The 23,905-nt window shown below is 41.8% G+C and overlaps 1 protein-coding gene across 1 annotated transcript in view; it reads left to right on the top strand.

Annotated features, from left to right (window-relative positions):
• Positions 1 to 23,905, top strand: part of LOC145408087 (venom carboxylesterase-6-like) — a 66,316-nt gene that overhangs the window by 10,398 nt on the left and 32,013 nt on the right. The window contains exons 3-7 of the mRNA XM_080278897.1: positions 643 to 772; positions 1,561 to 1,754; positions 8,131 to 8,281; positions 12,876 to 13,054; positions 13,956 to 14,109. Coding sequence (XP_080135023.1) covers positions 643 to 772; positions 1,561 to 1,754; positions 8,131 to 8,281; positions 12,876 to 13,054; positions 13,956 to 14,109 — 808 coding nt within the window. The remainder of the gene's footprint in view (positions 1 to 642; positions 773 to 1,560; positions 1,755 to 8,130; positions 8,282 to 12,875; positions 13,055 to 13,955; positions 14,110 to 23,905) is intronic.

Below are 23,905 nucleotides of genomic sequence, written 5' to 3' on the forward strand. Positions count from 1 at the left end.
TACCACTTTAAGGTGAAGCAGAGTCCAGACATCTAGGAAACCTATATATATATAGATAGATAGATAGATAGATATAGATATAGGTATAGATATATATCCCTTAACTAGGTAAGAAATACGTAACAACCAACCATGTGTGACTACTGTCCACACAGGCCAATGACTTATTTATAATTTTAAGCTGGCTACCATAAAGATAATTATTTTCAAGTGGAAGGAACTTTAGTGGTGAAGGGATAACTGAAGGCTTTATCTAACACCACAGTTTGAGAAGTCTCTTCAGAGCTGCATGAAATTGTCTTGACAAAAAAATGATTACTAGTGATAATGATCTGCTCTAAAGATTTGCCTATTAGAAAGGGTAATTACCGACAGAGATTCTCTGCCTAAGAACGATATATTCCTGTAAATGAAAACTGTTATATCTGAAAGAACAAGAGATCCGGGATAATCCTGCAGTCTTCATTCCCAGTCCGAGATGCAGAAACTAATTTATGTTATGTTTTTGAATCAGCGTCTGGCTATTATGATCCTACTTTGAAACATTTCTTGCCCTTCCTGCAAAAATAAAGATAAGAAGCGGAGTTGATGGAAGGGTCGTTAGAGAATCTACTTTAAAAGCCTTTGTCAACACTTCCCCAGACACAAGCTCTGCACTGGATCCACAGGAACATCGACCACTTCGGCGGTGACGAAAACCAAGTTACTATTTTCGGTGAGAGCGCAGGAGGAGCATCTGTCATCCACCAAATGTTGACACCAGCCGCGAAAGGTAAGGAAAATTCATTTATCTATCCTTCTACCGAGCTGCTGTACCTATCTATCCCTCTATCTGTCTATCTCTTTACCTACAGGGGGTGGCAACAAACATATCACATTCTTGTCACCCCGTCTCTGCATCTAGGCTGCCTTCCTTCCAATTTACACTTGATGGTGGAAGACAGAATGGCTTAAGTGATACTCGTAGTTAAGATTTTTTTTCCATATACTACATCTGTAATATTACTGGAAATATGTATACGTTTAAATTTTTACCTGAGAACCCTTGAATATATGATATTGTCATGCATTATTATGATCATCAGTTTACCGACAATTCTCTTCCCAACTCTGACCATGTAAAGTATTTCACGAGGCATTTGTGAATGAAATATTTACCGTAGAACTATGAAGTACAGAACAAACTGGTTTAAGTATGGATATTCTCTGGTATGTAGGAAGATGTGAGAAACATTCAAGTGCACAATGTTGGCAAGGGACTGTCGGTGAACTATTACTTATGTTAATACAAAATTCGTTCGGTTAGAGAAGCTCCTAGATACAGCTATGAGAAGTAGATCCAACTATTCTGCTTAACAGAGCTGAGTAACTCCCATAACTCTAGTACTTAGTCGTGCATGCACGAACTTTATGAGCCTTAGTTATGAGGAAAAAAAAAAAGTCTCCTTGACTACTGAGAAAATCGATCCCCCAGTCTGACTATGCAGCCTTTAACTGAGTTGAAAAGAGGGTATACATCATTGTCAGGTTGCAGTAAATGCAATATCTACTCCCCCACAGGACTATTCTCCCGCGTGATCGCTCAGTCTGGTAGCGCCCTGTGTCCATGGGCTGTCACCCGCACTGCTGCCCAGACCGCCAAGAGGGTCGCCGAGGCCCTATCTTGCCCCACCGACCAAGGCAGCCAGAAAATACTGACGTGTCTCCAGGCTCTCGACGCACGCCAGATCGTCTACCAAACATACGAACTGTTCGTGAGTGTCCGTACTGATAGTGTAACATTTGCGGGTCCAGATCAACAGAGCTAAAATTAATCTCGTAGGTCATCTCATATTTTTATTTGCAGAAAAAAAATGGAGGTTACTGCCTCGTCACTTCCCTATCCTTTCATCGATAAAAGAACTCTCTTATTAATACTGTCACTGGGATTTGATTTTGTAGAAAGAGGGGGAAGTGAGAGAACTCTACTCTTTAAAATATCTGCAAAATCAAATCTAAGATCCAGAGGGAGTTGTTAGTTTGTTCTTGAATCTCAACCATGATTAGCACTGCATGAACCTTAAAACATTGGCTCTGAATGTTTGGTAGCATCTGTACAACCACAATTTATTTTACACATGTAATACCTCTAGTATTTTTTTTTTTACAAAAGCTGTTCTGCTGACTCTCTCTGTCTCAGTAAAGAAAACAGTTTCATCCTGCTGGCAGAGCCTTTTGGATTAGGTCCATTGGAAGTAGATGCCTTGGGGAGTAGGTCCATGGGGAAAGCAGAATCATGGGGAATGTAGGCCCAAGTAGTGAGCATTAATCTCCTCTTATGGAGATGAAAAAGGTCCATCAGAGAATGTAGTAAATCCTCTCAAGTGGAACAATAAGTCCATGGGGAAATAGGTATGTTTTACATTAAGGACAATGTGTCCCTGAGGTAATGAGAAGATCCTCATTGTAAGGGAAAAAATGGTCCATGAGGAATAGGTAAGTTATCTGAGATGAGAAAAATATGTCCATGGTGGAAATACATCAGTGAGAGAAACATCGGTGGACGAGTAGGTCCCTTGAGGAAATGGGCCACAATTGAAAAATAGGATCACTGAGTTAAATTAAGTCTGTGGAGGAAAGAAATACACATGAGAAAGTAGCTCATGGAGGGAGTAGCTGTCTGTCTCCAAATAATGAGAATAAGGGTTTATGGAGAGGAAAATTTCATGAAGGTCAGTAGGTCCATGAAGAAGTTGGGCTCAGGGAAAATGGCCGACGCAGGAACAAGTCCATGGAGGAAGAATAGATGGATTAGATGACCCCTAAGGAGTGTAGCCGATGACGGGCTTATGTTGCCCATGTGCTTGTCATAACTGTGTCAGATTATCCCCATATTTGTGCCATGATTGTGGTAGAGACTTAAATTACATACAAACGAATATTAAAGTTAAAAAGATTGCTGCGGAATATAATCCTAGGCCCGCGCTCGTGTGTGTGTGTGTGTGTGTGTGTGTGTGTGTGTGTGTGTGTGTGTGTGTGTGTGTGTGTGTGTGTGTGTGTGTGGTGTAGCCAAAAATGGAAAATGAGAACGTGGCAGGATGGTTGGAATTGGGTCCCTGATTGTCCAGTTTCACTTTCACGTCAATTAAAATTTTGTGAAGGGGTGTTTTGTTCCCTAATAAATGTCCCCATTGGTGTGATACATATCGCATATGCGGTAAAATACTGTGGGACACACACACACACACACACACACACACACACACACACACACACATACAGAAAGGGTGAGAGATGGGAGGGTGGGCATTTACAACCCGATGCCAGTTAATTCACTGATGCTACAAACAGACGACTTCATTCAGCAGAAAATAGTGGTGGTGGTAGCTGTGACGGTGGTGGTAGTGGTAGCTGTGGTGATGGCGGTGGTGTTGGTAACTCTGATGATGATGGTAGGTGTGGTGATGGCGGTGGTGGTATTGGCAGTGGTGGTAGTAGTGGTGGTGGTATTGGCAGTGGTGGTAATGGTGGTGGTAGTGGTAGCTGTGGAGATGGCGGTGGTGTTGGTAACTCTGATGATGATGGTAGGTGTGGTGATGGCGGTGGTGGTAGCAGTGATGGTAGTAGTGGTGGTGGTATTGGCAGTGGTGGTAATGGTGGTGGTGATGGAGGTAGCTGTTCAGAACTGGCTCTCATTTGGGCAAGTGCTTTGGGGACTTCCACGGTTCGGAATCGACTTTCATTTGGACTAGTGCTGAGCGGCACGGAGGGACCACAAGGCACTGGTAGATACTATGGAGTACTCCAGTGTTGCGAGAAAAAAAATGCATAACAGCAGTTGTTGGTGGAACTTTCATCTGTGTCTGATCTCTGCTAACTAATTTTGCTGTGTAGTCTGATGGTTATATTTACTCTTGGAAGACTAGCAAAATTTATAACCCTTTCATGTCATAACATAATATTTTCGTCTGTTATTAATTCCAGACGATTTTATTCAACTCTGGGATGGTGTCTAGCAGCAAAGTGGTTAAGTGAAGCAGGCCTAGCTTTTCCAAACAGATATTTTGTTTGGCTTAAAGAAGAGAAGCCAGATTATTAAGGGCTTGAATGAGTGTCTGTCCCATAACGGTAGGGATGTTGTTGATAGTTTCCCTCTTTTGTGACTACTCTTTCATTGTGTTCCTTATCCTTAGGTGAGTAGAAAATGCCAGGATGATAAGGATGAACAAAATCATACAAGTGAGATTGCTCATGTGTGGCTGTTGAATGTCACGTTTACGCAAGGATAATGCTGCTGCTGTTGCTGCTGATTCTGTTGTTGTTTTTGTCGATCTTGTTGTTGTTGTTGTTGTTGTTGCTGCTGCTGCTGCTGATGATGATGATGATGATGATGATGATGATGATTAAAACAATAATATAGGTAAGAGTGGTGATGTGTGGGCTTCATGTCAGGATTGGTAACATCAGCAACAAAAGTTCTGTCGCCTCTCCTGCTTCTCCGTCCTTGGACATTGAAAATCAGGCTAATGAATCTCCGGCATCTGATACTTGAAGATAACTGACCACAATTTAGTGCCAATTTTGAGACTTAACAGAAGTTGCTACGGAACTGTTCATATCCTGCTGACAATTAACAAAAAGATTGGACTCCCCCAAATGGTTCAGCTTCATTTGTGTTAGAGAAACCACACAAAGTCTTTAGCATATATATATATATATATATATATATATATATATATATATATATATATATATATATATATATATATATATATTACTTTTAAAAACTTTAGCATGTATATTACTTTAAAAAACTACAGAGGCCCTTAAAGGCTTCAAAATTGCTAGAAATCACTCAAAAACAATAATAAATTGATATAAATCAAACTTTGTTCACAACCAAGCACCCATACTATTAAATAATCCTAATGACTGTAGAATATTCTAGTCAACTCTCCGTTCCGTCAAGAGCAAGATTTTTTTTTTTTTTTTTTTCAAATCATCTTTTCCCCCATGAAAATAATCAGACGGAAATTCTGTAAATGACGTCCGTGGAAAGTTAGCATTCTTGCCAGTACTCCTCATAGACATTCTACCTCAGTGGAAATCAGTCAAAACGTTCCTGTACTAGAACTTGACGCACCGGAAATTGCTCTACTAAGGATACAGACAAGAAAAGTAAAATCAGTCCTGGACAGTTTACTAACTTACAAACCTTCAGGTGCAGATGGAATTCCTCCATTAGTATTGAAGAAATGTTTCTTCGAACATGCTCCTGTTCAAGCTAAATTATTCAGGCTCTGCACACTTCAGTTTTCATTCCCTAATTCTTGGAAAAATGCCAACACCCATCTGTTTCAAAGTACGCAAGTTCTTCTGATAACTGTGTTTACATTTCCAACTAGAATGGCACTCAGTAGAGAGCATACTTCCTCCAACGCCCTATCTCCCAGTGTTAAAGAAAGTGAAAAAAAAAAAAAAAAAATCTTGTATCCGCACCTTTATCCGGATCCGCACCAAAATATACTGGAGTGTATTCTGGGCCAAGGCCCATTCTTCTACCAAATCTCGTGGAAATCCGTTGAGTAGTTTTTGTGTATTCTTGCTCACAAACCAACCAACCAACAAACAAACGGACAGGGGTGAAAACATAGCCTCCTTGGCGGAAGTAATTATTACATCTCTTGGTAAAGTATATGAGACTGTCTTTAATAAGCATTTTGTTATATATATTTAATGCAACAGCTTAATTAGTGAAAGACGGTATGGTTTTCGCGACACAAGATACACTGTTGCCATCATGAATGCAGTTACTCCTGCAGCCCATGTCAAGTGGCCAAAGTGGAGAAACCCATGCAGTATCCTGTGATACATCTAAAGCTCTCGACAGAGTATTGCAGAATTCCTTGTTATCCAGACTCCCTTCCTACGGTCAATCATCTCTTATTTCAGGTATAAGTGACGGTAGATGATGCATTTTCAAGTTTCGACTCAATTAATACTGATGTGCTACATGGACCAGTTTTGGATCCAACCATTTTCCTCATTCATATCAATGATCTCTTGCCTGTCACCCACAATCTCATTCACACTAATATATAGGTGACTCAACGATTCATTTTTTCTTTACGCTGTCATGAAACTTAATATCTTTTACTTCCAACTCAGCACAGCATTCTAATTAAAGCAAAACTTACCTAAGATCATAGGATGAGAACAAAATAACACTAGCTCATTTGATGCTACGAAAATCATATATATCCAGTTTACTAGTATACAGATATTGCCTGATTCCTACGATGCCTTCAGTGCATCCAATATTACTGTCTCTAAAAATGCTGAAATTCTCTGTGTTTCGCTTAGCAGTACCCTCGTGTTAGATCACTTGCTAAAACCGCTTCAAAGAAACTTGGTTTATTGTTCAGAGAACGTACTGTAGCTTCTTCACTAACGAACAATCAAACATATACAAGTCACGTACGCTCTAACTGGACAAAATAAAAAAAAAAAGCTATAAGAACAAACAATAATCCAGTAATTACAAATGAACTGCATCCCCTGTAAGATTTTAGATACTTCTATGGCAAATATTCAGATACACCTGCATCCTTCATGCCACCTCTCCATGCCTTACACAGTTCAACATGGGCATCTACTAACACTTAAGATTACCGTCACACTGTTATATTCCAGAGCTTCTGCCTGCCAGAATTCTTTCTTTCACTGAATGGCTTCACTTTGAAATTTGTTCTTCCATATTAGTTTCCCAAAACTTCAACCCACAGTAGTTCAAGTCTAACTGTTCCAGGTTTTTATAGATGTTGGACACCTATATTCAAGTTCATGGATTTTTTTTTCAATTTTGCTTTTCCATCCTTTCTTCATCCTCTGTAAAAAAAAAAAAATACATAAATACCGTTTGCTTCTGATTCAAGAGACTGATTTCAAAGTCTGCAGAAAGGAAAACATGAAATGCGAGAGGACTTTCTTTGCCGTAGGTGCATGCTGCCGATGCTGATCCTGTGAGTGTTAGTAGGTGGTGTTACTGTTGTTTTCAAGGCTGCTGCATTCTCGAGCCATCGTTTCTACTTACACTGCTGTCATGACTGTAGCTAGAGGGAAGTTGTAGCAAGGGTTTCGCAATAAAGGAAGTACCATTGCTTAGTGTTATGATGGCAATTTTCAGTTTTGCTAGATGTATGAGAAACAGAATGTGGTGACACTAAGACTCGTGCTGTATAGAGAAGCTTCGAATTACTGCCAAGAAGTCTTTGTTTACTATGAAACTCTGGCTATGACTTTCAGCCAGGGAAGGGAGTAGAGGATCAGCAGAAAGTATGTGTGATATGTGAAGATGTTAACTCTATTGACCTTATGGGATAGACTCTTAAATTAGTCATGGGTAGTGATGATGATTATATCGTCCTGTCAGGATTCAGCAGCACGAGCGAATGTCGTCGACAGTCCCTTGTCAGTACTGTGTCCCTTCCATAATTCTTATTCATCCCCGACTAGCTGATATTATCCTTCCTGCATATGTATATTTTGTGTGTGCTTTATAATGGCACACAAAACTATTTCATCTAGTTCCTTTCGTCGTCACAGCAAGCAGGGAAGTGTCGGTGAACTTTTGATACTGACAGCACATCTTGTTGCTGTTGATTCTATGGATGAGAATGCAGGTGTGTGTGTGTGTGTGTGTGTGTGTGTGTGTGTGTGTGTGTGTGTGTGTGTGTGCACTGTTGCTGAGTGGAGTGTCACAGTCCCTCAACGCTATTCCCATCCCTTTAGCTGAAGATTTACAGGCAGGCTTCTATCATCGAAAAGTCTCAGTGTTATAGTGATTCGTATCCGTTTGGATATGCATCATTAAAGGAAGCATAGCATTGAATCTAGACAACTAACCACCATCAGTTGACTCTTCTCGATATAAGAATTTTGCTCAAATTCTAAACCTTGTTTGTTAAGTACAGTCGGAGAATTTGGTGATGAGAGGATTGTACATGTTGCAGAAATGGATTCTACAGTATGATTGTGGCTGATAAGGGAAATATATATTTTTGTTGTTGATAGGAGTATATGTAATGATGCTAAGAGGTATGCTAATATATGTTGTTGCTGACAGACGTATGAATATTTTATCATTGACAGGACTGGTTCTTCATGCCGCTGCTGATGGCACCCAGAGTGGACGGGGTGTACCTGCCTGACGAGCCTGGTAAGCTGATGAGAGAAGGAAAAATCGCCAAGGTGGACCTCATCTCAGGCACCAACAAGGACGATGGCGCTTTCTTTTCGCTCCGTACGTATTACATGGACAGTGCTGTATGTATCCACTGTCACGGGTTAAACGACCGTATCCTTAACCCCTTTAAGCTGGGTTATTCTTTCCCAGCATATTCTTGCTGCTACCGGATAATTATGTCCAGGTTAAGGGTGGTTATTTGAGCTGGAGAATTTATGTATCCTGCCACTGTCCCATTCTGAACAGGATATCATTCCTGGTTTAAAATTGTCTGAGGTAGGCCTAATACGAATAAATCAAATTACCAAAGACCTGAAGGGGTTGAAACTGAGAGAGGACAGTACAATAAGTGCGAACCTCCACCGAACTTTTATTTTTGCAATATTTATGACGTACATGATATGGGGAGAAGGTAATTTTTCCTCTATACTTTACTCTTGATTGTGTCATGTTATCCACATCTTGTCCTTTCAGGGATTGTAAATATGAGCGTCGAAATCTGAGGTATTGCCTTCACGGTCACTCATGGGTTATCAAAATACCAATGATAATCATGAATATTGTAGTTATGGGCAACTGAGTCGTTCATAGACTTCAAGAAAAAAGTATATTTGTTTTGATAATAATATGGGGGATGTGGTGGACAAATGCAAGGAAATACGTCTTAGCTACATTTATATAATCTTATTGGATAAAAACCATGCCACCGGGCTTAACAGCATGCAGTTAGGAAAAAAAAGAACAAAATCAATACAACATAACACTGTCACAATGTTTCTTGTTTTAGCAAAGGCAGGATTAACAAAAGGAATAATATGACGCAGATTATCAGTATATTGCATGCAATACACACCTTCAGAAACTTCTTCATCGGATACTTACAAACACTCCAGGTTCTATTGTTCTTCAACCTTGACTCTCTCTCTCTCTCTCTCTCTCTCTCTCTCTCTCTCTCTCTCTCTCTCTCTCTCTCTCTCTCTCTCTCTCTCAAATAAATGAATTGATAAATAATTCTTTAACTGAAATGTGGGTGAGTGGAGAGCGAGCAAGACAGAGAGGTGATGGCAGTTGGTTGGTTGGCTAGCTGTGACATACATGTTATAGGGGGATTCTCACCTATCTGGCCCATACCTTTTTAATTGGTCATTGTGACCTTGGGGTTGACCCGAACATGTCGATGGCTAAAACGAATGCACACCTTCAGCTGGAGAGGATTCGTCACCTCAGTTGTCAAGACCGGTTCATAAATTCGACCTATACAGTGCGGATGAATGGGCTGATGGGCAGAAAACTTTGATGAATCACCCTCACCAAAGTCCGAGATTTCGTACCCGCGAATGCAAAAATCATGTTTGAAGACATTGTGGTAAAAGAGTGGACTGTGTTGATGTAGGAACTGTTTAATGGTTAGCTATTTTTATGGGTTATTTCCCAAGCAGTTCTCGTAACAGATGGAAGGAGAATATATGAGAGTATGGATCAGTTGGCTCAAGGATTGTGAGGGTAAGACTGAAAGTTGGACTACAAATGTGGGTGATTATGTGCGTATATGTGCCAACACAAGATCTTGCAAGCAGAGTGACAGAAGAGTTCTGGACAAATGTGGAAGTGTGCATGGAAAAGTAAAAAAAGGAATGAGAGAGTGTTTTTGATTGGTGATATGAATGGTAAAGTAGGGAATGTGAAGGTAGATGGAGTAGTTGGTGAGTGGGGTGTGTCTGCTGAGATAGATGAGAATGGCAGTGCCTTAGTGGACATTTGTGCCTGGAGGAGGTTGGAGATAGCCAATACCCTCTTCAGGCACAAGATGATCCACAGGTATACATGGCGAGTGATGAGAAGGGTGGGTGGTGAACTGAATGAAAGGAAGGCAATGATTCATTATGTGTGTGTGGATGAAAGGATACGAAGATGTGTAATGGATGCAAGAGCATATAGAGGTTGGGGGAGTGGACTTTCTGACCACCACTTGGTGGTGTTCAGAATCAAGGTCCAAGCAAAATTGAGAAATAGAAGGGAAGGACGGAAGGAAGGGGTATGTGCAAGAAGAGTGGAAAGGTTACAAAACGATGAGAAAAAGGCAGAATATAAGAAAGAAATGGAGGAAGAATTGGGTAAATATGAATTGGAGCAGATGGGGGACGTGGAAGGTGTGTGCAAGACATTCACAGAAGAAATATGTGCAGCATGTGAGGTGGTGTGTGGGGTGAAGAGAAGACAACAAGGGATGCAAGGAACAACATGGTGGAATGAAGAAGTGAGACAGGTTGTGGAACAAAAGAAAAAAGCATATAATGAATGGATGAGAAATAGGGGCGTGGGGGAAGCTGAGAGACGGAAGAGAGAGTTATATGTAGAAAGGAAGAGAGAGGTGAAAAGATTAGTAAGAGAGAGTAAGAAGAGAGAGGATGAAGAATTTGGAAGGAATTTGAGCGTCAAATGGAGGAAATGTAAGAAAATGTTCTGGAATGAGGTATAGAGAGCCAGACAGGGTGGCAATGAAGTTAGTATGGGAGTGAAAGACAAAAATGGTAGATTACTAGTTGAGATGGGAGAAAAAGTGAGCAGATGGAGAGAACACTTTAAGGAATTGTTGAACATAGAGGATGGAAGTAATGTGAGTATAAGTGCCTGGGGAATGGCTGGGAGAAGGAGGGAGGTGAGAAGACAGGAAGAAATCAGTAAGATGGAAGTTGTGGAAGCAATGAAGAAAGTCAAAATGGGGAAAGCCCCAGGAATTGGTGGAGTGTGTGGTGAAATGCTGAAGCATGGGGGAGAGACAGTAACAGAATGGATGTGGAAGATGTGCAGATTGGCCTGGGAGGAAGGTAGAGTCCTGGAGGATTGGAAGTCGGGTATAATTATTCCCTTGTACAAAGGGAAAGGGGAAAAAGAAGTGTGTAGTAATCATAGGGGTATCTGTCTTCTTAGTGTAACAAGAAAATTATGTATATGGTAGGACACTTATTTACAGAGTTTGGGAAATAACGGAGGAATTAGTTAGAGAAGATCAGGAAGGTTCTAGGAAGGGAAGAGGTTGTGTAGATCAGATATTCATTCTTAGATCTTTAGCGGAAAAGTTTCTAGAGAAGGAAAAGAAGTTGTATGTGGCCTTCATAGATTTGGAGAAAGAATATGACAGAGTCGCCAGACAAGGGTTGTGGAAAGTATTAAGATTATATGGAGTAGCTGGGAAGTTGTTGAATGCTGTGAAGAGTATGTATGAGGGTGCTGGCTGCAGTGCGTGTGGATAGTGAACTGAGTTTTTCTGTTTGAAGGTTGGGTTGAAACAGGGATGTGTCATGTCTCCATGGTTGTTCAATTTGTAAATGGATGGGGTTATAAATGGAGATAGAAGGTAGGGCAGTGGATGTTGGACTGGCCCTAATGAGAGAGGGCAGTATTTGGAAACTCTCTGTCCTGCTGTTTGCAGATGATACTGTGTTGTTAGGTAAAGACGAAGGGGAGTTGCAAGGCTTGGTGGATGAATTTGGGAGAGTGTGTAAGAAACGGAATTTAAAGGTGATTGTAGGGAAGAGTAAAGTTATGGTCTTCGAGAGAGGTGAAGTCAGTGAATGTACAGTGAGGTTGGATGATGAGGAAATGGAAAATGTGAGTACGTTTACGTACTTAGGTAGTGTGATGAGTAAGGATGGAAGTTTGGAGGGAGAAGTGCTTGAAAGCGTACAGCAAGGAAGAAAGGTTGCTGGTTCCTTGAAGGCAGTGATAAGAAACAGGGAAGTGAGCATGGAAGTGAAAAAGTTATTACGTGACAGTATTGTGACACGAACTCTAACGTATGGAAGTGAAGCTTAGACATTGCTGGAGGAACACTTGTCAAGAGTGAGAGCAGTGGAAATGAGTTATTTGAAAGGATCCTGTGGAGTCACTTCGAGAGATAGACTCACAAATGAGGATGTGAAAGAGCGTTGTGGTGTGGATGTGGATGTGATAGGAAGCGTTAGCAGAGACACAATGAGGTGGTTTGGCCATGTGGAGAGAATGGAGAGTGAGAGACTGACGAGGAGAGTGTATGTGACTGAGGTGGAGGGGGAGAGAGGGAGGGGAAGGCCAAGGATGAGATGGAGGGATGGAGTGGAGCGGCATATGGGAGAGGGGTGTGTGAATTGGGAGCAGGGCAGTGAAATAGTGGAGGACAGGTTGACGTGGAGGCGATTTGTTTGTGGTCACCTCGTATAAGGGATTAAGGCGTCTGGCAATAGATAGATAGACAGACAGTTCTCGTCCAGTAATTAGGCGGTTAGTACTGCTACATACTTGTTCACACATTTTACTTTCTTTTGTAACATTAAAGCTGAAAAATATATATATATTTTTTTTTTCAGAATTGTAATGCATACTCCATACTGAGGGTAATTCAGGTACACTTTCACTCGAGGTGATGTTTTGGTGGTGGGCTGCAGCATTATCTCAAATGTTAATGTTTCTCCACAACGGTATTCCTTGAACAGGGATGTGGCCGATCACTAACTGGAAAGGTGGTGACAGATATTGAAATTCGTTAGTGAAATATTCCATACTGGGAGATCGTACGCCGGAAGATGCCTTGCACATTTATAAAGAATTTCTTCCATGCATGAGTTATTTATGTATGTACTCAAACTCTTTTCTCTTTTGTTTCTACTTTCAGCTCTGTATGCTTTCGAGAATCTCAGGAAAGCAGTTGAGGATAACTTTTCTGTGGCTGGACCCACCACAACTACCCTCACAGAAGACATCCCTGGCAGAGAAAGCTTGGCCAGGGAAGTGTACGAGTTTTACCTTGGAGGCACACACATCACCACAGACAATGCTGAACAGGTCACCCAGGTAACAACACAGACACAGATGTTGTTTCAGCGATTTTCACTGTCCCTTTTCCTGTTCAATGAAGCAGAGCCAATTTAAAGTAAGGGACAACAATTCGTGAAATATTTTAACCCTTTAATTCTTATCTTCCTCTGTAGCTTATCTTCCTAAGCAGAAAGAGGTTCATATCTTTCTTTTTTGTATGATGAATTAGACATGAAAGTAACAGACGTGCCACATTTGTGTGAAGCAGATGTAGTGGAATATCAGAACTTACTTTTTCTCTCGCATTTCTTTTTTCACTCTCATTAAACTTCGATAAGCAATGTAGCGAGTCGACAGCAATCTACAGTGATGACATTGACCACTTGTATGTGGAAGGTAGCCGTTAGGTGATTGCAGAAATACTCTGCTGTCTGAAAGGACGTGACTTTGATTCCAAACTGGGACAGGGAATATGTCTAACAAATTAAATTGCATTACGACAAACATTACTTACCTTCCAAAATACCCAACGACGACATGAAAACATCTCACTAAAACCATCAAACTAGTCTAGAATGAGAGCCCTAACATATGTTTAATAGGGACAGTAGATATTATTGCCAAAGTGATGACATGTAAAATGTTGTGGCATTTCGGGCTGCTGAGTTTTAGGGATCGGATCATTAGCTCTGTATTCCAGGTCAGATGCATTGAAAATATACTGTAGGTAAAGGAAAAAGTCAGCAGAATAGGTTCCTGGGTAATCAGATTTACTTTTGGAGTCAATGGAATGCGATGGTAGAGATGTGACAGGACTTTGGCTGTGAACTGTATGTCTCGACTTCAGAATTAAGCGTAAATATAAACCTTCTTTTTTACCTACTATGTATAAGCGATTGATGGGCGTATTTTAATTCCCATCCATCTTCTCTGACAGATGATGAGCGACAACTTTTTCCACGTATGCCAAGATCTTACCGCCATTCACCACGCCTCCATTACCGAGAACAAAAAAACTTTCAGCTACGAATTCGGCCACAGAGGACAACTGACAATTTTGGACGGCATCCCGACTGACTTGGGCAAGGAATGTAAGTGAAAAAGAACGTACAATGGGTGGCAAAGCAGGCTAAGTAGCACTTCATCCTTTGTAATTTTAATTTGAATGTTACATATTACCACACCCTTCTTCACTACTTGCGTCATCATAGGCAGCATCAGTAACAAGCAAGAGAAAATGAAGTGCAAGGCTGAGCAAAAATCGCTTAAGGAAAACATGAAATCCCCAAAGCCACTAATGATCCCAGAACTGAGAAACTGAATTCTTTGCACTTATGCTGTGAAGACGTTCTTTAAGATCCGTCATCCGTTATTGGATGTAATAATACTCAAAGTACTTTATTCTTGGTCAAAAGTTCATGTATGATCCATTTTAGCACTACTGGTTCGCCTGATTTGTCTTGTGTATGAGCGATTGGCAGTTCACCAAGAAGAAGGAAAACTGATTCCAGACCTGGATATTCAGGCCAAGTGTCCAGGGTTACCAAAACCCTGTCCATAGATTAGTCCCTCCCCTGACCTGGGAGGCTGATGAGGGGTTTCCACCCTATCTCCATATATATATATCATCATCATCATCATGATCATCATCATCATCATCATCATCATCATCATCACCCATAACTAGTCCACTGCTGAACAAAGGCCTCCCCCAACCTTTTCCACGAATTCCTTGACTGAGCCAATCTTTGCCACGTTTTCCCTGCAATTTTCTCCATCTCATCTCTCCATCTCCTGTCTGGCCTTTTTCTGCTACGCTTACAATCTCTCGGTGTCCAGTCAGTCAGCCTACTGCCCCATCGGTTATCCCTTATTCTTGCTATATGGCCTGCCGACCTCCATTTCTGTTCTTTTATAACTTCTATAATATCTTTGACTTTAGTCTGCTGTCTCACCCACGTTGATCTTTTCCTGTCTCTTAAAGATATTCCCAACATTGACCTTTCCATTGGTCTCTGAAAACGGATTAATTTATTTTCCATTGATTTTGTCTGTTCCCAGGTCTCACAGCCATACGTCATAGTTGGAATTATACATTCGTAATATATTTTTCGCTTCATACAAACTGGCAAGCTACTTTTCATAATGTCTCTATGTTTACCGATAGCTTTCCATCCAATTGTAATGCGTCTTTTTGTTTCGCTACCATGATCTTTCTTTAATTTTAGTGTTTGTCCCAAGTAGTTGTACTCCTCAACTTCTTCAAGAATTTCATCGCTGATTCTGATGATGCTCTTTGGTGTTTGTGGATTAATTTTACTCCGGTTGATCTTCAGTCCTACTTTCAGACTTTCTCTGTTCAGGTCATTTAACATTTCTTGCAATGCCTCCGCTGTTTCTGAGATAGGACAATGTCATCTGCAAATCTTAAATGGTTTAGCTTTTCTCCGTCTATGTTCACTCCATTATTTTCCCAGTCTAGCTTTCTGAAAATACTTTCTAGGCATGCTATAAATAATTTTGGTGAAAGTGTATCTCCCTGACGCACGCCCTTCTCAATCTTAATTTTTTCCGAGTCCTTATGTAATTTAACTGTAGCAGTTCCCTTTTTATATATGTCTTCGAGCATTGTTAAAATTTTCTCATTCACTCCTTGTTCTCGCAATGAATTTATAATTGCTATGTGCTCCACTGAATCAAAAACCCTTCTCGTAATCAACAAAACCTAAGCACAGTGATTTATTATATTCTGTAATTTTCTCAGTTAGCAGGCTAATTGTATGTAGATGATCAGTGGTCTTATACCCGCTTCGGAATCCTGCCTTTTCACTAGGTTGGTTTTCCTCCAAAATTTTTGTTATTCTGTTCGTAAGGACTTTAGTGAAGAGTTTGTAAATGACTGATAATAAGCTAATGGGTAGATAGTTATTAAGATCTTTTGAGTCGCCTTTTTTTTGTAGAGTAAAATAACTATTGCATTACACCATATTTCGGGAATTTTCTTCTGTTTTATACAGTGGGTAAATAAGTAAGCAAGCCTATTTTGTACTTCAACTCCTGCATCCAACAGTAAATCTGTTACTATTCCACCTTCTCCCGGAGCCTTCCTTCTTTTCATATTTTTAAGACAAATATTTACTTCGTCTCATGTTACCTAAGGTATTTCACTTGTGTCAAAGGAATAGTTAGCTATTGGTACTACTGTCTTTGATGCATACAGTACTTTGTAAAATTCATCAACTCTCTCCACCATCTTATCTCTGCATTTAACTATTTCACCGTTTTTTTTTTTTTTTCTTTCAGTGATGTCATTTGTTGTTTTCTTGGTGCCATTTTAGTTCGGACCTGTTTCAGACTTTTTCCATTTTTGATGGTTTCTTTGATCTGATCCATGTTTCTCTTTTTTTATTATCTTTATCTTTTATTGATAAGCTCCGCGTAGGTAGTAGGAAAACCTAATACAACCAAAGCCAAGAAATATTCAGAAAAGACTCTCTAACTTATGAATAAAACGAAAGGAAGTGAAAGTAAAAACAAAGAAAGACGAAATACAGTAGAAAGAGCGAAATATATATATATATATATATATATATATATATATATATATATATATATGAAGCCTCCGTGGTACAGTGGTAAAGAGTGTGCCTCGCACGCTGGTGGACGCGGGTTCGCCTCCCGCCAGAGTTGTAAAAACTTTGGGAAGCATTCATCGAGCCACTGACCGCTTTGACGGACATAAGGGGTCCTGTGGTTCAACCAGTGTTGCATACTAGTATGCTTGCACCCAGTCGGCTTAAGGCTGGCCGATTACACTTGGTTCATAGACTACAATACACATTCAAAGCCACAACAACACTACAGTCTCACTCACAAGCACTTCTCACACTACAGTACATACACTCTCTACGAGACAGCCTAAGCCACTGGGTAAAGATACATTGGCTGTATCGTATTTCTTCGGTAGGGATGGGCCGGTCCTGCAATGGACCTCAAGGGCTTTAGCCTTTGAAGGGCCCTTTGTGCTGAGATTTTGGATGCTGTAAGGCTCTCTTAACATCTCCACCTGCCTTTGTTGTCACTAGAGATTAGGCGACTAAGGGTCGGCAAAGCTGCAGTATCCGAGGTGAAGCGGCTTGGGCATGGCTCGTTTGGTGGTGCTGGTTATACATCGTACTGTTTTGTCTGTGAGAAAGCTGTCCATATGGTGGTGCTGTGACGATTTCTACTTTGTCTCTTCGGTTGATAATGTTATCCCAAATGGTAAATGTATAACGCTGATGAGGTTAAAACACACTTTGAGCTACACCTCTCTTATTGCAGTGTACAGCATGTTCCTGAGACGAGCAATTTTATGCCAAACTCAACTCTGTTGTGGACAGCGCTTCTTGTGGCATACAGTACCGGTTTTTGATGACCACTCCAGCTGCTGGTACTGTTAGAATAAGCTTCGAGGAACCTGTAAAATCTCATGTTTCTGGAACCAAAACTTTCAATACGTCTTACCTAATAGATTTCACAAAATTCTGTAAACTAAGAATTTCTGGATCTCTAGTTCCACTGGCCTGATATTTACTGCTGGCCATTGTTTTCCAGTGTCGGAGGGGCTGACAAGGAGACTGACCATATTCCCATAAGTACTTTATGGAATATCATTCAGAACTGCTACGATCTCAGTTCTGAAATTATTATATTCTACTGCTTACAGTCTTCTTGTTGCTACTCTGAAACTGCAAATGAAAACTAAGAGAAGCTGATGATGCCACTTAAACAAGTTTCACCTTCAGAAACTCAGGAGTAAGAGGTGTGTGTATTAGTATTAGCCCTCTCGCGCACGATAAGTTTCAGAAAGTTTTTCGGCGCACAATTTTTTCTGCGAGGGTGCCCGGCCCGGCTGCCCGAGTGCGGCAAATAACACGTATTCTCGCCTTATTTTCGCCATCCAAACATCAATATACTGCCATGAAACCTATATCACCTTATTCGTCGATGTTTGTTCTAGCTGATAAGCACCAAAAAAAAAAAAAAAAAAAAAAAAAAACAGGAAAGCACGAATAAAACAACATTAGGCAGCCGTGAATAAACATTTCGCTACATCACGTTAACTTCCCAACATCACCATTCGAATATTTTACATCACACAGGAAAATGTTATAGAAGTTTTGATAGAGAATTTCATCAGCTTTCTAAAGAGACAAATTCGGTTGTCAAACGATTTGTTGTTTTCGAGGAAATAGCCAAAAACTGAAGGCCATTTTTGAAAAAAATTCAAGCTCTAACTCGGAACTTTTCTCGCACATGTTATGTTTTTATTACATACTATATGCAAAATTTCACGAGCTTTCTAATGAGTTAATAGTTTTCGAGCAAATCGCCAAAAATGACTGGGAACTCACGTCCGTATGTCACTTTCGTGATGTGCGCATAGCATACGCAATATTCCAACATACGTAACAACGAAATCTTATCATAGATATTACATTGTTATGTCTTGTACATACGTATAATTTACTGCTCTTTATCATGGTTCTTACAGGAAATCGATACGTCCAATAGTTTTCGAGAAATTGGCCGACAAAGTGAGATTATTCCTCCGAGCACTTTCGACTTTTACCGGAAGCGAGGGAAAAAACGAAGTCTGTTCCCCCGCCTTTTCCTACCAAAAATGGTCCCAAAGGCTTATATTCTGGTAATGAACATACGTAGAATGTACTGCTCTTTATCATGGTTCTTACAGGAAGTCAATATGCCCAATAGTTTTCGAGTAATAGGATGACAAAGGTAGATCACTCTTCCGGTCGGTACCTACTTTTACCGCATGCGAAAAAAAAAAAAAAAAAAACTTTTCTCCCCCTTTGCCTACAGACTATGCTCCCAAATCTTTTTTTTTTTTTTTTTTATACAGACTGTAAAATCATCCAAGGTTGTTTTTTTATGGTTGTATCCTACTACACATGAACACTACTTTGTCCAAGTTACTGCTAATGAAGCTTTACTATCTATCATATGTGTAATATGTAGGAGAAGACGGTTATTTGCCTGAAAATTATTTGGGTATTGATAATAGGTCAATATACATATCAACAAAATTCAGAGAACTCACTTCCTCCAGGGATGTTGATGGAGTTGTAGGACCTTCTGGGATTGGAAGATGAGGAGTTATGTAGTGTGTGTGTGTGTGTGTGTGTGTGTGTGTGTGTGTGTGTGTGTGTGTGTGTGTGTGTGTGTGTTACTGTGTATGTAAGTGTGTTAGTGTGTGTGCGACTGTGTGTGTGTGTGTGTGTGTGTAAGTGTGGTAGTGTGTGTGTGAGTGTGTATGAATGTGTGTGTGAGTGTCTGTGTTAGTGTGTGTATGAGTGTGAGTGTGTTTGTGTGTGAGTGTGTGTGTGTGTGTGTGTGTGTGTGTGTGTGTGTGTGTGTGTGTGTGTGTGTGTGTGTGTGTGTGTGTGTACACTGGACAAGGGAATACTTCGCTCAGCATGGAACCGTTCAAAGCAATCACCCATGCACAGTGCCACATCACAAACAGGACACATGTGACTTGTGTCCCTCCTCAACTTCGCCAGGGAACACATGGTGCACTGCAGCCTCCTCTGGTTGGGGATCCTCTCCCGTCAGTGGCCCAGTGTGTTATCCAACCGCACTCTGTCATTGATGAAATGACGACGCTTGGCTGGATGTCCTCCTGGCATTCCCCGGTCCTGTTGTCCTGGAGGTGCAGCTGCAGACCCGGGCATGACAGTGGCAGCAGGTTCTCCCGATGGACCAGGAACCGGTGAAGGTTCTCTCAGCACCTGTGCTGGCCCTGCAGGTGATGGTGGTGCTGACCCCTGTCCTGGCCCTCCTCCTGGAGATGATGGTCTTGGTGCAGGAGCCAGTGGTGATGGCACCTGTGCTGGCACTGCAGCAGGTGCCACAGGTGCTGGATGTCCTGCTGGCCGTCGGGTTGGAAGGTCAGGGGCATGGTGGATGACGTGCCCTGATGCGGGCCACTCTGCTTCATCAAACTAGAGGAGCTTGTTCATTATCTCCTCCACAAATTCGAGCAGACTGACTGACTCGCGTGAGCACTTCTTGAACAGGGCGAACACATTGAAAATGGCCATGTGGATGAAGCAGAAGGTGATCTTCTTGGTCCATTTCATGGTCCGCCACTGGATGGGGTATTATTGAACCATCTGGTCAAAGTGGTCCACCCCACCCATGTGTCGATTGTAGTCATCCACCACAACGAGCTTGTCCATGGTCTTCTGGACATAGGTTGTCCTCCCATCAGGAGCCCCAGTCTTCCTTCGAACCCGCTTCTGGATGGTGCTTGTGCTGTGGAAGGTGGAGACCATGTTGACAATGCGCTTGTCCCTCCACAGCAACACCATCGAGTTGTCCTTGTGCATCGCTGTCATGCCCCCCTCTGGCAGGTTCTTGGCCCTGGCAATGTCCTGCAGCTGCTTTGGTGCTCCTCTTGCCAGGCGTAGGGTCCCACACACGTAGGTTCCTGCACTGCAGAGGCGTTCACACAGGGATACAGAGTTATAATAGTCGTCCATGTAAACTCTGTATCCCTGATCCTTCAGCGGTCATACGAGGCTTCACACGGTGGTCTCCAGTGCCCTCTTCTGCTCCGTATACACCTCAAAATTCCAGATGTAACCTGAGGAAGCCTCAGCCAGGATATACAGCTTGATGGAATACTTTGAGGACTTCATTGGGTTGTAAACGCGGAAGCTTAGGCGCCCCTTCCACGGCAGTGAGCCCTTGTCCAGGCTGAGATGCTCCTCGGGTAAGTAGGTGTTCTGGAACCGCAGAAGGATGTACTCCATCACCGTGCGAATCCTGATGAGCCGGTCTTGATTGTCCTGGGTATCGCAAGTGAGTTGAAGGCATGGAAGTGCTTCAGGATCGCCCTGAAATGCCTTCCACTCACCACTTGTGTAAAGAGGGGGTAGTTGTGGAGGAGGGATCTCATCCAGTAGTGCTGGATGCTCAGCAGATTCATCACCCCCATGAAGAAGTAAAGCCCCAGGAACTTGGCCATCTCCTCTCCATTGCAGATGAACCATGTGTCCAATGCAGTCCCCAGAAATGACGCGTAGGTGTTGGTCCTGTGGGTGAAATACGTCAACAACTCCCTCATGAAGAACAGCTGGAAGAACTGAAGAGTTGTTGGCGGATCCACCTTCAGTCCTGGGGATCCTGTGAAGGGCCCATTAGCTGGTGTGAAAGGGCCACTGCTCCAACCTGGACCCGTTGCGGCAACACCTCCCGCAGTGGTGGCAGTGGGTCGGCATACCAACACCCATGTGCCTCTTTGTCGGGCCGTGGACCACGCTGGCCTCGTCAAGGTGGTGAGGGTTCCGACGATGAGGAGGACGAGACTATCTCCGGCTGCTGGAAAACGTCGGGAGGAATGAAAGCTGTTGGAGACAGCGCCCTTGTCGACCGGGCAGGGGATGACAACACAGTCGCCTCCTGCACCAGTTGCGCTGCAGACACTGCGCCACGTGCAGGTGCCAGTGTCGTGTAACTAGGCCCTGCTACCAGTGACATAGGCTCGGCCAAGGGGGAACTGGAGGCTTGAGGTGGAGAGACCACGATGGCTGTAGGAGCGAGAGGTCCAAGCCAAGGCGATGTCTGTCGTCCAAGTGAAGACGATGGCTGGGCCGATAGTCCTGACACTGGTGGTGGTGGTGTCTGCTCCCGTCGTGCTTGAAGTGTGGGCAATGCCGCCTGAGGGGAATGCTCTTGGACATCGTCCCAGTCCTCCTTACTTGAAACATAGCTTAGCTCGTCCTCTGCTTCGCTCTCGGTCTCCTCCTCGAAGAGAACCTTTTGCCACTGGTCAGAAGACAAACTTTTCTTCTCCATTTTGGCAAGCACTGACACAGAAAGTCAAGTATGAGCTTTTTAGGTTCTCTGCTGAAAAAGAAGAGATATTATTCACTGTCACGCAACACCTTCCATTCAGAGTAGCACTACACACGTCATGTTATATCTTTCCGTACAGCCAATTGCTGCACCATTTATGAACAGTTCACATAAAGGATATCTTTTCAGTGTCTTTTCCACGGTCTCATAACTCTTCACTGGTATCCGTGGGTGTGTGCCATATATATATATATATATATATATATATATATATATATATATGTATATATATATATATATATATATAGATAGATAGATAGATATATATATCCGTGGGTGTGTGCCATATATATATATATATATATATATATATATATATATATATATATATATATAGGGTTCCCCACACACATGATATACTCCCTCACACACACACACACACACACACACACACACACATATATATATATATATATATATATATATATATATATATATATATATATATATATTAAAAGGTTCCCCACACACAGGATATACTCCCTCACACACACACACACACACAAATATATATATATATATATATATATATATATATATATATATATATATATATATATATATATATATATGTATCATCAGCCGTTTGAGTATCCACTGCAGGACCAGCCTATCCTGACGTATCCTATATATATCCTATCCTATATATATTTATATATACAGACATATTTTCCCCTCCTTCCCCAAACGTTCCCCTAACACATGATACAATACTTTCCATGAACACTCGTGGCACATATCACAAACATTTTAGATAAGAATCATAAATTTTAACAATTGCTTTAGATAGGTACCGTACCTGTCCACTGACGTCCGTGGTTGTCCGGCGTTGCAAGATACAGTACCTTTCCACTGACGTCCCTCGTTCAGTGGCGTCGTTAACTTTCCCCGCATACCTGACGCTAAAGTATCGCTCACCTACGCTACGCACCTAAATGAACACTCGCGGCACAATTCACGTATATTTTATATAAAGTATAATTTATCAGTGTCAGACCAACGTACAGTACCTGTTAAATGACGTCCCTCGTTCCTTGGCATCATTACCTTTCCCAGCACACCTGCTGCTAAAGTATCGCTTACCTACATACGCTACGCACCTAAACGAACACTCGCGGCACAGTTCACGTATATTTTATATAAAATATAATTTATCGCTAAATGTCAGACCAATGTACAGTACCTGTTCAATGATGTCCCTTGTTCCTTGGCATCGTTACCTTTCCCAGCACAACTCCCGCTAAAGTATCGTTCATCTACGCTACGCACCTAAACGAACACTCGCGGCACAGTTCACGTATATTTTACATAAAGTATAATTTATCACTAAATGTCAGACCAAGGTACACTACCTGTTCAATGACATCCCGCGTTCCTTGGCATCGCTACCTTTCACAGGACACCTGACGCTAAAGTGTCGCTCACCTACGCTACGCACCTAAACGAACACTCGCGGCACAGTTCACGTATATTTTACATAAAGTATAAGTTATCACTCAATGTCAGACCAAGTTACAGTACCTGTTCAATGACGTCTGTCGTTCCTAGGCGTCCCTATCTCCTGAGGACACCTGCCGCTAAAGTATTGCTAACCTAAGCTATGAACCATAATTTATGCTGTTACGAGGATACATGGCACATTTCACTTACACTTCACGCTATATCATACACAAATACATGTCTACCACAATGATTCCACCCCGTCCTCCGCAATTATTCCCTTTCTTACTACGGTTCAACGTGACTGTGATGCAGTATCCTTCGCCGAGAGAGTATGATGCAACTCTATTGTATTGGCACACACCACACTCTTTCACAAACACTCTCAGCATGTTTGACGAATATTTCACACAATTCCATATGCATTTTCACTATCAGAATCACAATAATTCCATCCCTAAACACCTCTAATTCTCCCTTCCCCACTATAAAAACTGTACATGATGCCTGCCCCATTCCACA

The sequence above is a fragment of the Coenobita brevimanus genome, chromosome 8 (genome assembly GCF_032717465.1).
Source record: "Coenobita brevimanus isolate Jiangsu-jjx chromosome 8, ASM3271746v2, whole genome shotgun sequence".
NCBI lineage: Eukaryota > Metazoa > Arthropoda > Malacostraca > Decapoda > Coenobitidae > Coenobita > Coenobita brevimanus.